The sequence below is a fragment of the Bos javanicus genome, chromosome 19, assembly GCF_032452875.1.
Source record: "Bos javanicus breed banteng chromosome 19, ARS-OSU_banteng_1.0, whole genome shotgun sequence".
In the NCBI taxonomy this organism is placed as follows: domain Eukaryota; kingdom Metazoa; phylum Chordata; class Mammalia; order Artiodactyla; family Bovidae; genus Bos; species Bos javanicus.
Window position 1 is genome coordinate 35,523,636 of NC_083886.1, and position 15,469 is coordinate 35,539,104.

Genomic DNA, 15,469 nt, shown 5'->3' on the forward strand with positions numbered 1-15,469 from the left:
CCCGTGCCCAGCACTGCAAGCAGAGGGACCTGGTGTTAACTGCCCTTGGTGCCGGAGGCAAGACGTCCGCTGTGGAAATGGAGACTGACTTGCCCACTAGGCTAGCTGTCCAGACATGGGACTCGGGGCCAATGTCCCTGCTCTGGGGAGGAGTGAGTCTCTTCTGATCTTTGTGACTTAATACTTCTTTAAATTGTGGTGGGTGGGACAAAGGAAGCAGGGGAGAGGGAGGTAAGATTAGTGCATGTTTGTTAATATCTTTTCTGTATAAGAGTGATTTTTGATCCTCTCCAAAGAAAGAGATGGTTATTTCTACATCACAACATGTGTCTGGAGGGCAGGTGAGTGTGTGGGAGCCAGGCTTGGGCCGCAGCCCGTCAGCCTAGGGCTGTCCCAGGAGCCACAGCAGAGCCCCACTGCCCCCTGACAAGCCGCCAGCACTGTCCCCACCTCTGCCCTGAGGGTGGAGCTAAGGGGGAGGTCACAGAGACAGGGTTCCATCCCATGTTTCCACTGTAAACGCGAGTCCTGTGCATGCCTTCAGTCACAGAAGTTAGCTGATAAAACCTGGTGAGTAACATTCATATGTTAGATTTTGTCTTTAACTCTCATGTTGGTACATCAGTAAGAAAAATAGCCTCTCTCTTAGATCTAGCCAAAAAGGCTGAAAGTCAGTTTGGTAATTTACCAAAAAAGGGAGTTAAAGGAAAAGGCAACTAGAGGCTACAATTTTTTGTTACTATTGTAGGTTTTTCTTTTTTTTTTTAATATCTTTTATGTGTAATCAAATTCCCGTATTTTTCCTATAAAGAATTTGCTTTAGTTTTTCCATAAGGCATTTTTTTGTCTCTTCGTATTTAAATTTTCTTACAGAGTTAAAACCATAAATAAGAGAATTTAAACCACTAACATGACACTGCCAATATCTTAATTCAGCCAGACCTGGTAAATTCTATCAAAACTAGACAGTTAAATAAGAACCACGTTATAAAAATATTAGCCAAAAAAAGACTATTTGATAATTCTGCAAACTCAAATATGAAACTGTACTAAACAAAATCTGTGCAAACGCATACAAGCACAGAGCACGTGGCAGGGCTATGCTCGGGTTAGTTTAAAGCTTCTCTAGTGGATTTAATTCAAGAGTTGTTCCACGGTGGTGGCGTTCACTTTGAACTCACGCACGAGTCAAAGAAAAGTAAAACACGCACAACTGCGTCCCCAAAAGGTCAGTGTCTGAGGGTGCCGGCACTCCATCCGGTCCATGCCTGGGGCTGCCCGGGGTGTCCCTGGGGCTAGGGGTGGGGGCCAGGTCCCGGGCGAGAGTGTCCCAGAGACCCTGGGCTGAGGCTGGACTGGCACTTCACATGGCCGCCGCCTTGGCCAAGCCCCCGAGAGCTGGCAGATCCTCACAGAGGCAATGGGGTGGCCAGGCTGGGTCAGGGGGCCCCCACAGGACACGGGCCCGGGGACCCACATGCTGTGTGATGCCTCTTGTCTGCTGCCACCGCTCACCCCTCAGACTGAGGCCCGGGATCACAGAGACACCCTCTGCTCAGGAAGCTGGACAGGACGCCCTGACACCCATCCCCCTGCTCTCCGACCCCTTCCACAAGCGACAGTCCCTGCTCGGCGTCCTCGGCATGGATGCTCTGCACGGGTCCCGGCCGGGCACTAGAGGAGGAACGGGTTGGTTGTGCCGGTGGCCTGAGCTGCCGACTGGGGTACACCCAGGCTGCCCACCATGTTCATTGCAGCAGGGCCCAGAGGTGGCAGGGAGGAGCTGCTGGCCCCCAGGCCTGGGTGGGAGGCCGCGGAGGTCATGGAGGCCACAGCCACAGGCTCCACACCTGGGCTAGGACCAAAGGACGCACTGCCCCCTAGCACTGGGCTCCCCCGCAGCTGGTTCAGCGTCAGCGGCTGCGGCTGGTTAACCTGGAAGGGGTTGACAGGGGCCGAGGCCGTGGCAGCACCTGGGGAGAGAGTGGGAGAGGCAGTGGCTGTGGGCAGAGCAGCAGCGTCCCTGGGCCCCGGGGCTGGACTACAATGCCAGGGAGGCCACCCAGGCAGCCCCGCCTCTGGGCGCGACGTCCAGAGGAGGAAACTCAGGCTGTGAGGAGCCAAGTGATGGGCCAGGCTGACAGGGGCCAGCGCCTACTCCAGGCTGGCACCCTGGGCACCGTCAGCAGCAGCCACAGGTGCAGGGAGAGAGGGGAGCCATGGGGGAGGCGGGACGAGCAGCGCAGCCTGAAAGCAGTCCCCACATGCTGTACCGGGGGACCCTGACCTCATGAAATCTCTGAGAAGTCCTGCGATCAAGGAGAGACGCAGACCCCTATCCCTTCAGGAGCTCATGGCTGGGGCTTCTGCACTTTTGCTCGAGGCTCTGAGAGCTTGGCCCTGCCAAGTCCTCAGGCCAAATGCCCTGAACGTAACCCGTTCCTGTCCTTGTAGAGCCCAAGGAAAACTCGGGGAAGGGCGGGGGCTTCCTTAAGGAAGAGGGTTGCCTGGACTGGGGCTGAAGGGTAGATCTGACCCTCCCACCCAGGGAGAAGCAAGACAGCCAGGCCGGTGGGACAGAGCATGTGGCAGGGATGGTGAGCAGCTCACGCAGCTGAGGGTGTGAGCACACTGGGACTCGGGACCGGGGCGGGACATGGGGCCCTGGCCACCGACTCAAGGGCTGGGGCCTGTCCTGCAGCCTTGTGGAGCCCCTGCGGGTGGAGAGCCCACCAGCAGGGAGGATGGGCTCGGGACAGAGGGCAGAGTTCCGGCCCCAGAAGAGGCAGAACCCAGGGCAGGGGCAAAGTGAGGGTCCCTGGAGCATGGCTCGGCAGAGGACCCAGGTACACTCACCCAAAGCGGGGGCAGCCAACCCTGGCTCCCCTGGCCCCCAGAAGTGTCCCAAACTCATGCTTGCTAGAGGGTTTCCCTGGCTGGGGGCACCAAGCCAGGGGCAGCTTCTGCTCTGTGGTCTTAACTGAGAGGAGGGGCTGTTTTCCAGCCCCTCACAAGGCCCCCCGAGAGGCACCAGTGCTGGCCCAGGATGTGGGTGCTCCAGAGCGTGCTCCCCACCTGCCTACGGCCTGTGGGAAAAGTCCATCCAGGGTTGGAGGGGAGGTCAGCGCCCACAGGCCTGCCCCAGGGCCACTCTCAAGAAGGGTGGATGGCTGGGGGAACCCAGGAAGCCACATACCTGGTGCCAGGAAGGGGTTGAGGGCCTGTGCCGGCGGGGCTGGCCTGGTCACCAGTGAGTCCAGGTTGACCAGGGCCGCGTTGGGGCCCAGGAAGGACTCTGGGGTTTTCCGGGCACCACTGGGCTTGCTCGAGGCGACGGTCAGGGGCTGAGACTCAAAGGGATCAGGGCTGGAGGTTCCATTGTTCTGGGTCGGCGGAGAGGCTGCCTTGGCTGCAAGACAAGGACACACATGGACCAGTGAGCTGGGAGGGCGGGGGCCCAGGACAGGTGCATCCCACCCTGCAGTATCCAGAACCCAGATGTCCTTAGATGCTGCCTCGCTGGGGACGTGCACGGCTGCTCCAGAGGATAGGACGTTCATGGCAGAGCTTTCCCAACAGCCCCAAACTGGAGCTGCCAGCAGCCAAGGGCAGGGCTCGCACCATAAGACCCGAATCCAGGGACAGAAGGTGTGGGGAGGGAGAGACCAACCAAGAGAAGCAGGGACCAACAGCACGGCACCGTCTCCACACACGACAACAGAACTGTGGGTTGGTGGCTACGCGTGAGTAAATTACATCTTTTGGATGTTTTCATTTTTTAAAGTTTTTACAAAGGACATGAATCTCTCAACAATAAGAAAGCAAATGATTTTTAAAAATTCAGCCAATAGAGGGTGTGCTGAGACAGGCCAGCAGGACATGGATGTTCTGCCAAGATGTGAAAAGGCAATGTGGATGTGGGTTCCTAGAAATGGTGGTGCCTTTGCTCATTGTTCCTGCAGCTCCACGTCCAGGAGCCTGGTCTCGAGAAATACCACACAGAGACACACAACCTGGAAGTCAGCCTGAAACGTCCTCCCCTAAGTGAAAAATTCAGTAACATCGCTGAGATTCTACAGAGCTATTTCTAAAGGATTTGTAATGCTGAGAGAAAATGTTTTCAATCTGTTTTTCCAAAAAGTCACGGGGGCAGGATTGGACTCTCACGCCACCGTGAGTTCCAACGACAAAGGCCGTACGTAACAGCTCAGGAAAAGTACTGGAATGAAGCTTGGTGGCCACGAGCACATGGAAGAATTGGAAACGATTCTCATTTTCTTCCGTAAGCGTTTCCAAACTTTCTATTGATACAGTGGAACTCCTCTGGAGTCAGGGTAAACACTTCACAGGCCCAGGGAAGCGTGTTCAGACTTCTCACTAGGCGCAGGGAGCAGGTATGGACAGTTAGGTTGTGCTTTGGCTGTGGAGGACACACGGAAGCTTGCTGCTTTCTTCATGTGGCAAAACAAAGAGCCCAGGAAGCAGCAGTTCTAAGGCGCTTCCGGCCCCTCAAGCCGCAAGGCCTGGGGGTGGTGCACGGTGCCAGGCTGCCCGTACCTTCAACCAGCCCAGCCCGGCTGCTGGGGGAGGCACAGGAGGCAGTGGGAAATGGGGAGGGGGAGCCGAGAGGAGAGAGCAACGAGAAAAGTTGCTCTGGCAAGAGGGGTGGCCCTGGGGATACTCTGTCCCCAGCCCTGTGCGGTGTGTAAAGAGGGCGTCCAGCCCCTTCCTCGGCCCGCCACCCTGACCACTCCCAGCCTAGGGGCACACGAGGAGGGGTCAGGCCTCCTGCACAGTGGCTGGTGGGCAGTGCAGGAGCTGCTTGTGTGTGTTTGTGTGTGCATATATCTCTGTGTGCGCATGCGCACAAGTGTGTATGTATGTGTGTGTGCATGTTTTTATGTATGTGGATATATGTCTGTGTGTGCATGTATCTGTGTGTATATCTGCACACGCACTTGTGTGTGTGCACGTCTGTCTGTGTGTGCATGTCTGTGCGCACATGTACGCATGTGTATGCACGTGTATATGTGTGTGTGTGAGCATGTGGCTGTGTGTGTGCATATACCTGTGTGTGTGTGTGTGTGTGTGTGTGTGTGTGTGTGTGAAAGATGCCTGCCTATACAGAGACCTGAGTGGTCTAGAAAAGGGGGCACCTCTGGAGAGCTGGGAGGAAGGAAGCAGATGGAGGTGGGGCAGGAGCCATGTAGGGCTGGAAGCTAGGGCAGTAGCCTCTGCAGGCAGCCCCAGGGCAGGAGGCTGAGGCGGCCCAGCGAGAGGACAGAAAGCTCAAGGGCATCCACTGCTGCCCCGAGTCACTCCAACTCTGAGTCAGACAAGAGGGAAGTGTGTGGAGTCACTGGGCTCACGACTGTCATCCCTGCAGAGACGGGATTGGTCAAGGGCATAGGACCGTGCGGAAACCACCACCACCTCATGTACCTGCTTTTTTTGAAGTTCGGAGGTTGTCAAATTCAGAGAAGTCATCTTTAATTGTACCATTCAGATTACTGAAGAGATCGAAGGACCCTGGGGGAGAGAGTGGTGGTGACTGCAGGGGGCCTCCACTCCCTGCCTTCCACTGCCCACCTGGGCCGGGGTGGGCAGGCATCTCTGCCCCTTGTGGGGAGAACCAGAGAGCCAGCTGAGGAAAGGGAGGTGAAGCACAGGCTTGGGTTACCAGGTGGGCAGGGCGGGGACCAGGAGAGGGACTCCCCATGCAGAGTGGGGTGCTCAGACTGAAGCAGAGGAGCCAGGAAGGGGGTCTCACCAGAGGAAGACACAGGCTTGGCAGCCGAGGCTGCAGCCCAGGGGTCAGCAGCTTTCCCTGCGCTGGGGGCTGGCTGCTGCGGGGCAGCCCAGGGGTCCGAGCCCTTGGGAGCAGAGTGTGTGCTGGCTCCAGTGGGTGCCCCCCATGGGTCGACGGAGGCGGCTGGCTTGGCACCTGTGGAGAGGTAGGGTTGGCTCGAAGATGCCCGGTGAAATGGCTGGGCAGCTGGAGTGAGAAGGCGAGGGCCAGCCCTGGGTGGTAGGAGCACCCAGGGGGAGAGGGCCGCAGAGCCTGCTGGCAGACTCATGTGCTTCAGAGAACACAGGGCACACACCTGGGCGCCACCACAGCCACTCGGCGGATCTGGACAGGCCCTTCCCTGAAGGACAGACAGACTTCTATACCCTGAAACTGTCCGTGGGGAGGGGGCTGACTCCAAGAGCACCCACATGCTGGCTCTCCCCCCTCGGAGCATTACAGGTGCCCACACCATGCCCCTGCGCCCCGTCCCAGTGGCCAGCACCTCCCCTAGGCGAGCAGTGCGGGGCCCCTGAATCAGGTGCCCGGCAGACACGCCACAAGGCTGTGTTCACATGTTTTATTTGGGAGGCTCAGCTGTGCTGCTTTCCTGCTGTGCGACGTTCCGCTCTGAGACAGAGAAGGAGAGGCGGGTGTGCTTGTGTGGCCACCGCTCCCCAGGAGCCCCTCACAACTCCCCTTGCCCTCCATGAGGTGCTGACTCTGTTCACCTCCTGAGGGGCTGCTTTTCTCCATCATGCTCATCAGTGGGGTTCTTTCCACATCTGGCTGCTGATTCTCTTCCATGAGTTACAAACATCTTCTCACTTGTGGACTTTCCCTTCACCCTCCTTAAGGGGTCACTTGAAGAATGGAGAAGTTCTCAACGGGGATGGGGCAGGACCCCCGGGATTTTCCTCTGATTTGTGCTTTCCGGGACATGCAGGAGCTCCATCCCCACACGCGGCCTCAGTAATACTTTTTATTATAGTTTTTATTTCCATAAGGGATTTATACAACTTTTGTAAAAGTTAGTCCTAGGGACTGTTATGTTTCTAAAACTTCATTTTCTAATTACCTTTTTGTTATGCAGAGAAACAACTGAAGTTCACATAGTAATTTTCATATCCAGCAATCTTACTAAACTCAATTCTAATCACTCAAATTCATCCTATTTATTCTCACAGTAATTCTAATAATAACTCTCAATTCCAATAAACCCCTCCCTGGAAGCTACGCACTCTCTCCCATCTCTCATAAAGGATGGGGGCGGAGCTCTTCGAGTTCCTTTTCTTTCTATCTTGCTGCACTGGCCAGAACCACCCGTCCCAACACATGGCAGGGGTGCACGCTGCATCCATGTCTTGCTCTTAAACATTTACCATTAAATGGCACCATTTACCATGACAGGCTTTCTCCTTTCAGAAGCTGATCAGGTTACAGAAGCTCTGCATTATTTCAAGTTTGCTAAGACTTTTGCAATAAACAGCTGGTGAATTTTGTCAACCTGTTTCTGCCTTTACAAAGATGACTGCATGATTTTTCTCTTTGGGTTTATTAATATGGTACATTAATACATTTCCTGGGGATTCCCAGGTGGCTCAGTAGTAAGGAATCTGTCTGCCACTGCAGGAAATGCAAGTTCAATCCCTCGGTTGGGAAGATTCCCTGGAGAAAGAAATGGCAACCCATTCCAGTATTCTGGCTGGAAAATTCCATAAACAGAGAAGCCTGGCGGGCTACAGTCCATGGGGGTCGCAAAGAGTCAGACATAACTTAGCAACTACACACCAACCGTGCATTTCCTGACTTGGTCCTGGCAAACAAGGCTTTTCATAATGCACTATACCATTTTTATGCTTTTCTCATTTTGATTTTGCAATTGCTTCTTTGCTGAGGGTTTTTGCATCCATATTCCTAAGTGAGCCTGGCCTGACATGTCTGTTCTCACACTGGGCGTCTTCTGTCTGGTTCTGGTATTAAGGTTGTGCTAGCCCACAGGAGTTTGTGTGAAGGGGAGGTGTTTCCTGTGGGGTGTCAGACCTCCCAGCAAAGCTTGTGGGGTGATCAGGGGGTGAGGGGGAGGTGCATGGCTGACTCAGGTCCTTTAGTGACTCTAGGACTATCCTGTTCACAGGTGTCCTTCCACCACTGTGGCTGAGTGTGACTTCATCCATTTTATCCAAGTCCTCAGGTTTGCCAACAGAGTTGGTAAAGTCTTCTCACTCTCTGCTGAGTCTTGGCAGGATCTCTCTCAAGGACGCTGGCTCCACTGCTGGATGAAGCTGGCCCAAGCATAGAGCCACCTGTCTGCACTGGGGCCATATATGACTGGTGTCCTGCCCATCAGACTGCCTCCTTGACGTACTCGGGGTGCAGTCCTGCCCTGCAGCCCCCATGCCACCTCCTCACACAGCCCAGAGTAAAGTGCATAAGAACCAAGGAGCTGGCCCTGGGTCAGGCAAGGAACAGCAAGGAAAAAAGCGGCAGGCCACAAACCACATGAGGCCACAAACCACATGAGGCCAACCCAGCTGTATTCTGATGAGCTCCAAACATGCTCTTAATCTTTTAAATTCACTATCAACATTTAAAGGTTTGATTTGAAAATTTAAGGTTATGGACTTTCCTGGTGGTCCAGTGATTAAGAATCCACCTGTGAATGCAAGGTACCTGGGTTTGATCCCTGCTCCGGGAAGATCCTGCATGCCGTGGAGCAGCTAAGCCCAGAGTACCACAACTACTGAGCCTGCGCTCCAGAGGCCACGAGCTCCAACCTGAGAGCCTGTGCACAGCAACGAAGACCCAGCACAGGCAGAGATAACCATTCTTTGTTAAAAAATTTTTTTTCTAGGTTTCAATCATCTCTTACTGCTCAATAGTTATACAAAATATGATTTAATCTATAAAATGGAGTATTATTCAGCCATAAAAAGGGGTGAGGTAGGAATGTGTGCTACCATGTGGATGAACTCTGAAAACATACCAAGTGGAAAGCACCAGGGCCACGTGCTGTGTGATCCCAGGGCAGGGCGATTCCCTGCGCCTATCCGGTCCCCACGTGGGAGAACGGAACCTGGCATTTGGTACACTTCAGCAAACTGCTAGGGAACTGAGCTGAATACAAAAGATGGGGTTCTGGTTTGCAGAGACAAAGGCCCCAAGAGACATGGGCACAAAAGATACATCCAAAGTTGTAAGACAGGATGTCCACAGATCAGCCATGGCAGCAGGATTGAGTATACCTCGGGGGGCTCCCAGAGCGGCGGGCTGGCTGCAAAACCGTCCCAGAGCCTGTAGCCAAGCCCTGCCCAGCGATCAGGAAGCCCATGTGCCCAAGGTTACTCCCCAGATGAAACTGATGGTGCCACACTCATGTCTGAATCACCTGTCACAAGTTCACTTTACGCTGGCATTAAACAGAACTCTAAAATGTTCATTTAGCCTATTAAACAGATTTGCTATTGCTTTAAATAGCAAGTAAGAAGAATTACTTTAATACGGTCATTTAAGCATGTCATAATTTCTAGCTAATCACAGCAACTCGACTCAGACATTTCACGCCGTATAATACAGTTTCTTAACCCGGGTGCGATCCTGAGGCTGAGGGTTGATGTGTGTCCCAGGGGAGGGACAAGCCATTTCCAGTGCATGTGGGAAGCGGAAGAGAAACGTGCCCAAGCAAAGCTCCTCACAACAGGACGAAGTGGAGCTCTGAACCACCGCCCTCAGGAGGGCGTTACAGTGGGTGTGCAGGCCTGGACACCCACCCCATCACCTGGACCCAAGCCCACCGCTGCCAGGTGAGCAGAGTGCCCGTAGCTCCTCCCTCATCCAGCAAGTGCGCAGGGGAGATGTACCAGAGGGGTCTTTACCGAACGACGGCCAGGGGTCCGCAGTGCTGGCCGGGGCTGCCGGCGCGCCCCAGGGGTTGGTCTGGCTGGCGGAGGTGGACGGGCCCCAGGGCTCCGCCTTCTGGGCAGCAGGGCCCGCGCTGGGCAGGGCGTCCATCAGGTCCAACAGCGTGGTCTGCTGCGGGTGGGAGCCGTGCTGCTTGAGACGAGCAGGGTAGGGGACAAGTGAGCTCTGCTGCCTGGCAGCACATGTTCACCCATCACCTGCACCTGCCCAGGGTTCTCCCAGAGAGAAGGCCTTCGGGGGCCCAGAGGACCACAGGACTCCCACTGCCCCACATCACCACTTCCCAGTGAAGACCCGGCTCCACCCTACATGCCACGTGCCCTCTGTCAACCGGTCCTCAGGGTTTCCTGGGAAAACGCAGGCTTTGCCTCCTTCCAGGTGCTGTCCGCTGACACACCTGGCCCTGCAGTGGCCAGCATCACCCAAGGCCCTCTCTCCCGGGGGCTGGCTCACCCTCCCACTCTCATGGCCATCCTGGATGCCGTCAGGGCCAGGATGTATCAGCACTGTAACAGGGTAGGGGCCCCAACGGAGCCCCTGGCCCTGGGGGGACTCTTCCGTCCGTCAGGATGGTTGTCGGGGGCAGAGTAGTCACATTTAGATCTCAGAGCACGTGATGCGCAGCTTAGGAAGCAGTGGCTAGAGCCATGTGGCTGGGGGGTGGGGGGCCGGGGAGGGGTCATGGGGGCCCACCACCCAGGTAGAAGTGTGCACTTCGCCCTCTCCTCGCTCCTGCTGTCACACCACGGGGGCGGGCTTGGAAGGGTCTCACACAGTGACCCCCCAGCCCCGTGAAGCACTCACCTCTTTCTTTTTTGGAACTTTAACCGTGTCTCGGCGGCTCTCCTCCAGGGCCATCTGCAGCCTGAGGTCATCGCCCCGCCTAAGGCGCTCTTCCTGTGGAGCACAATGGACCTTGAAGCTGGTTATGGCCACAACATCGCCACCCAGCTAGGCCCTCCCACCACAGCCGGAAACTAAAGCTGGATCGCCAGTCACTTCAGAGGAGGGTCTGAGGACAAGGTGGACAGCGAGTATCTCCCGTCCCCTCTATGCGCCCGGGGTCCCCTCCCACCTGTGTGACTCCCACCTACTTCCAGTCCCACCAGGGAGCCCAGGGCACAGACACCACAGACAGAGAGGAGAAGAGGAATACTTCTAAAATGCTCTTTCTCAAAGTGAAAATGACTTTAAAATTCTTTCTAATTATGGAAGCAATATGTCTCTTCATAAAACACAAATAATCAGGAGGGGAAAAAAAAACAAACACAAACAATCCAGAGAGGAACTGGAAGGGGGACACGTCACAGGCCGTTCCACCCTGACCCCCGCCGTGCTTCCAGAAAACAAGTGTGTTCCTATTTTTGAATTCTAACAGAAATGGTCCATTGTATTTTATATTTATTCAAAGCACAGTCACCATATATAAAACTGGGCCACTCAAGCTTTTACAAATGGATAATATAATGATTAAATGTAAGTGAATACACTCATTGTGTCTTATTTACTCTAAGATGGGATAAGGAACCACACTGGATGGGCATGTCCATCTGCCCCGTTTTCCCTGTGAGCTCTCTGTACCTCCCTTGGGCCGCCAGAGGTGAGGTGGGACCCATAGGGAGGTCGTGTGGACTGAGGGGCCACCCTGGGGGCAGTCCGCTACTGTGGACCTTACAGGATACTCCAGTTACAGGGGGACCAGCCACTCTGGGACCGACAGCTGCCTCCATGTGACCCCCTGCCTGTCCCTCACGGCACTTCTAAGCGAGAGGGTGACGCAGCCATGCCACACTGCTTTGCCCTTTTTAACCCCAGGACAGCAAGTCAGGGCTGAAAGCAGCAGCAGAGGGCCAACCCCTCTGAAGGTCCTCTGGGCCACTCCCCCTCCTTCGCCATCTTCACGTGACACGTGCTCATAACAGGGAGACCAAACACACGCCCCTCTCTGGACGTTAGCACTCTCCTCTCTCCTGGGCCCTCCCTCCAGCCTCTGTCTTGTCCTTTTCCGGATCCAGATGCTCTCCAGCCACCTTGTGGATCGTATTCTGCACACAGGATGTGCAGAATACAGAGGGAGCATCTTGTGAAGCACCTCTGACAGGTGCGTCCCCAGGACCAATGTCCTGAAAAGCCTTTCCTCTGTGTGGCTGTGCCTGGGCCCTCCCCGCCGGGGGCGTGTCCCTGCCAGCACCCACCTGCTCGGCCACCTCTCTGCTCATGGCCAGCGCCAGCTGCAGCTGCAGCTCCTCCTCCCCACTCGTCTGCGGCCTCGCCTGCTCCAGCTCCGAGGACACCCGTGGGGAAGTGGCTGTAGGGAAGACAAAGTCACTGTGAAGGACCCGTGTTCCCCGGTCAGCCACCCGCTCCCGCCTCACACCCACGGGTCCCCCTGGGCGGGGAGAAGGGGTGTCTGCGACCATCCCAAGGTCACAGCTGAGGAACATCACAAGCACATCAGCCACCCAGCACCCACCAGGAAAAATATCCTGGGGCACAGGCATGGCCAGCTCCGACCTCTCGAGGATCAGACCTGCCCCCATGGCAGAGCTGCATGGCATCAAGAAGGGGAGCTGAGTTTTTACAAGATTGGGGGCACAGTTCTGGAAAAGCTGGGTCATCATTCAAAGAAGCCCAAAGCCTGTGTGGACTCACAGGTCCTCTCAAGACCTCCTGACCCCAAACGCTGCTTCAGCCTAAATCTCCCACTTAAGCCTGCCTCTCAGGATCTGCTTCTTTGGGAGAAATTAACTGGTGGGGAAGAGCTTGGATACTGAAGTTTCTAGATGGCTGTGCTCTGGCTGCAGTGAGTAAGGTGGGAGAGGCAAGACTGAACTGGGGTCCCTGAGCAGTGCAACGGGCAAGGCTGCGGGGCAGTTTGGGGCAGCCTGTAAAGGGGAAAGACACGTAAACACAGCGAGGAGACTGCATCTGGAGCAACCAGGCCTGGAGCACAGTGTGTTCACTATGATTCACAGTCAACCAAGAGAAATAGTTTTAAAAAAAAAAAAAAAAGGCCAACTGCCTCATGTGTACTCTAAGCTAATGAAGAGGTCAAAGAGCAAAAAAACACTGCAGTTAGGAAAAAGCACAAAGATGCTTTTCTAAATAAAATCAAGTCCAATCCCAGTCCATCACCCCAATTTTCCAGAGCATTCCTTTAGAAATAAAGCTGGATGGTAACAAAATGTCCTCAAATCTATCTTAACAATCCTATTTCTTAACAACATCCCCAAACAAAAGCATGTCTGGTCCCCAAAGTTCACCTCTGCCCATCACAGATGGCAGATTCTGGCGTCCCTGTGCTCTAGAAGCAAAGCCACCACCCAGACTGGCGAGAACAAGGGAAGTGGGACGGCTGGGGTCAGTTGTGGGGGCAGGAGGAGGCTCTCCCAGGACCAGAGTGGCTATCTTATCCAGGTCACGGCCCCATGGGCCGCCCGCTCCCCGCCGGCTCCTGATGAATGGTCTCTGAGGCTGCCCACGAAACTCTCAGTTTATAACAAACCCTGGATATCTACCATCCTCCACTTACTCCCAAAGGGGAAACCAGGCCCCCAGGCTCCACCCTATACCCCCAAAGGGCTCTGAACAGAGGGCCCCATGTTGGCAGGGAAAGCTGAACTTGGCTGTGCAGCCACAGAGCCTGACTTGCCCGGGACAGGATGAATGGGCCGGGGCTCTGCAGGGCTGGCCAGAGAAGTGAGGCGCCCTGTCCTCGGTGCCTCTCTGCACAGCTGCGCGGCCGGCCCAGCTTCAAATGCAAATGTGCACGTCTGTGTCCCCCCAGCTGACGCTGCTGGAATAATGTGTGGCCGGCACACACGGAAATAGCTCACCACATCAATGTGGAAATCAGACAAAGGGTATTCCCCTAAATGCTGTGGTTTTTATAAGCGGATGCACGGCTCTAGGTCGCGCAGATGGCAGAATTCACAGCCACCAGCCCGGAGCGTCAGCTGAGCGCACACGGGCTTCAGCTGCGAGGGCGGCGTCCGGTGGAGATGCTCCTGCCTTAGTGACAGCATCTCGGCCCCACAAAGGGCCTCTTGTGCCAGAGAACAGGACAGTGAGCACAAAGCCTGAAAGGGCCCTCCGGCCACCAGAGCTCGGCCGGGCCCCACTCTGAGGGTCCACCATTCACGGGGCAGTAGGAGAAGCAAGTCCCCTCGGGTCTCTGCTGCTTTCTGCCCCAGCCATGCTCTCCTGGGAAGGCAGGCCCTGTGCACACAGGCTCATCACCCTGGGAGCACGAGCATGCCCCTGCCCTTCCCCTGCAGTTGAGCCTGACCCGTGGGGAGGAGCACAAAGCTGGCACCCCTGTGGCAGGCTCCCTTTTGTCCTGCCTGGTCCACCACCCTGGCTGAGGAAGCACAGGGGAAGGCTGGACAGGGAACCTACACAGGATCACATTTTCTCAAACTCCAGGCTAGGAGGAGAACCAGAAACCCACCCCCAACCTGGTACCTCCTGCAGGGCCACCCTCCTTGACCCTGCTCGCCTGCTCCAGGCCCCGAATGCCCCCTACAAGGCACTTCAGGTGTGCACGGTTGGGGAATTGCGAAAAAACAAAGTAAAGCACTCAAGGTAACAGAAAAACAGGAAACTGCCCCTTCTCATTGGCAACGTTCTGCAGTTTTCCTAGAGCACTCTTCAGGGGCGTCTGCAGTCACGGCCGCTGTGAAGGGTGCAGACTGCACGCCCCCTCCCGCAGGCAACTCTGCACAGGGACTTCACGGAAAGCCAGGCACACGGGCTGGCAAGAAGGCAAGGGCCTGGCCATGCGGCTCCAAGGAGACCCCACCTGGGTCTGAGCACTGCCACTACCCCATGCCTGCCAGCAGACGGGGACACCAGGCACCTGGCCTGTCCCTACCCCACTGCAGCAGGGAGCTGCACCTGGATGCCACCCCTCCAGGCTTCTGCTTCCAAGTCTGTGAGGTGAGCGATGGGAGGGGCGGGAGGGGTGGGAAGGCCCGAAACAAGCTGCCCCCACCCTGGGGGTTGGCCCTGCCCAGGTCACTGCTCTCCACTCCACCCACAGCCACAAGACACCCCCTGTCTCATGGGGCAGAAACCAGATGGACACCGTGGTGGCCCAAGGCCCATGTGGGCTGAGGACTGTGGTTCTGGAGGCCGTGGCCTCCCCCTCCCTTTTCTGTTGGCCACCGAGGGAGGGGCTGTGGAGCTGGCACTGAGCCCAGGGCCACTTTTTGCCCCTGGTGACCAGATCCCCGTTCAGCTAAGTTCCTTCCTCATCACTGAACTGCAATGAAGTGCTTACTGGGCCTTCCTCAGCTGCCGACATCTTCCTGTGCTCCACAGGCTGTTTCCTGAGTCAGCAATGACCTCAGCCACCAAGGACACTCCCACGGAGAGCAGAGGCTTCTGACCCTGTCCCCTGGGAGACCTTCCAGGCCCGCCCTCTCCCAGCTCACAGGCAACAGCAGGAAAGACTGTTTTTAGTCAAGTGAGATGAATTATGAGAAAATAAGCTCAGATTACCCCAGGTAACATTGAAAGGGAGAAAATACAAAAATATGTTGTGGAAATAACATGTCCACTGACTCAACGGACTTGAGTTTGAGCAAACTCTGGGAAATGGTGGAGGCCCGGGAAGGCTGCTGTGCTGCAGTCCATGGGGTCGCGGAGTCAGACACGACACAGCAACTGAACAACAATGTTGTGGAAAAGCCAAAAAGGTGCGAGATGTGAGGAGATGGAAGCACCACCACAGCCGGGGGACCTTCAGGACAAGGGGGG

At 55.7% G+C, this 15,469-nt stretch overlaps 1 protein-coding gene across 11 annotated transcripts in view; it reads right to left on the reverse strand.

Annotated features, from left to right (window-relative positions):
• Positions 1-1,459: 1,459 nt before the first annotated feature.
• EPN2 (epsin 2) overlaps positions 1,460-15,469 on the reverse strand; it is a 50,716-nt gene continuing 36,706 nt past the window's right edge. For 2 of the 11 annotated variants that reach the window (XM_061391177.1, XM_061391183.1), the window contains 7 exons: positions 11,905-12,017; positions 10,514-10,606; positions 9,664-9,841; positions 5,771-5,944; positions 5,443-5,529; positions 3,197-3,409; positions 1,460-1,973 (listed from right to left, as the gene is read on the reverse strand). In XM_061391177.1, coding sequence (XP_061247161.1) covers positions 1,675-1,973; positions 3,197-3,409; positions 5,443-5,529; positions 5,771-5,944; positions 9,664-9,841; positions 10,514-10,606; positions 11,905-12,017 — 1,157 coding nt within the window. In that variant the 3' untranslated portion in view covers positions 1,460-1,674. Of the gene's footprint in view, positions 1,974-3,196; positions 3,410-5,442; positions 5,530-5,770; positions 5,945-9,648; positions 9,842-10,513; positions 10,607-11,904; positions 12,018-15,469 lie in introns of all 11 variants that reach the window. The other 9 variants (XM_061391173.1, XM_061391181.1, XM_061391174.1 and 6 more) reach the window with 7 other exon arrangements.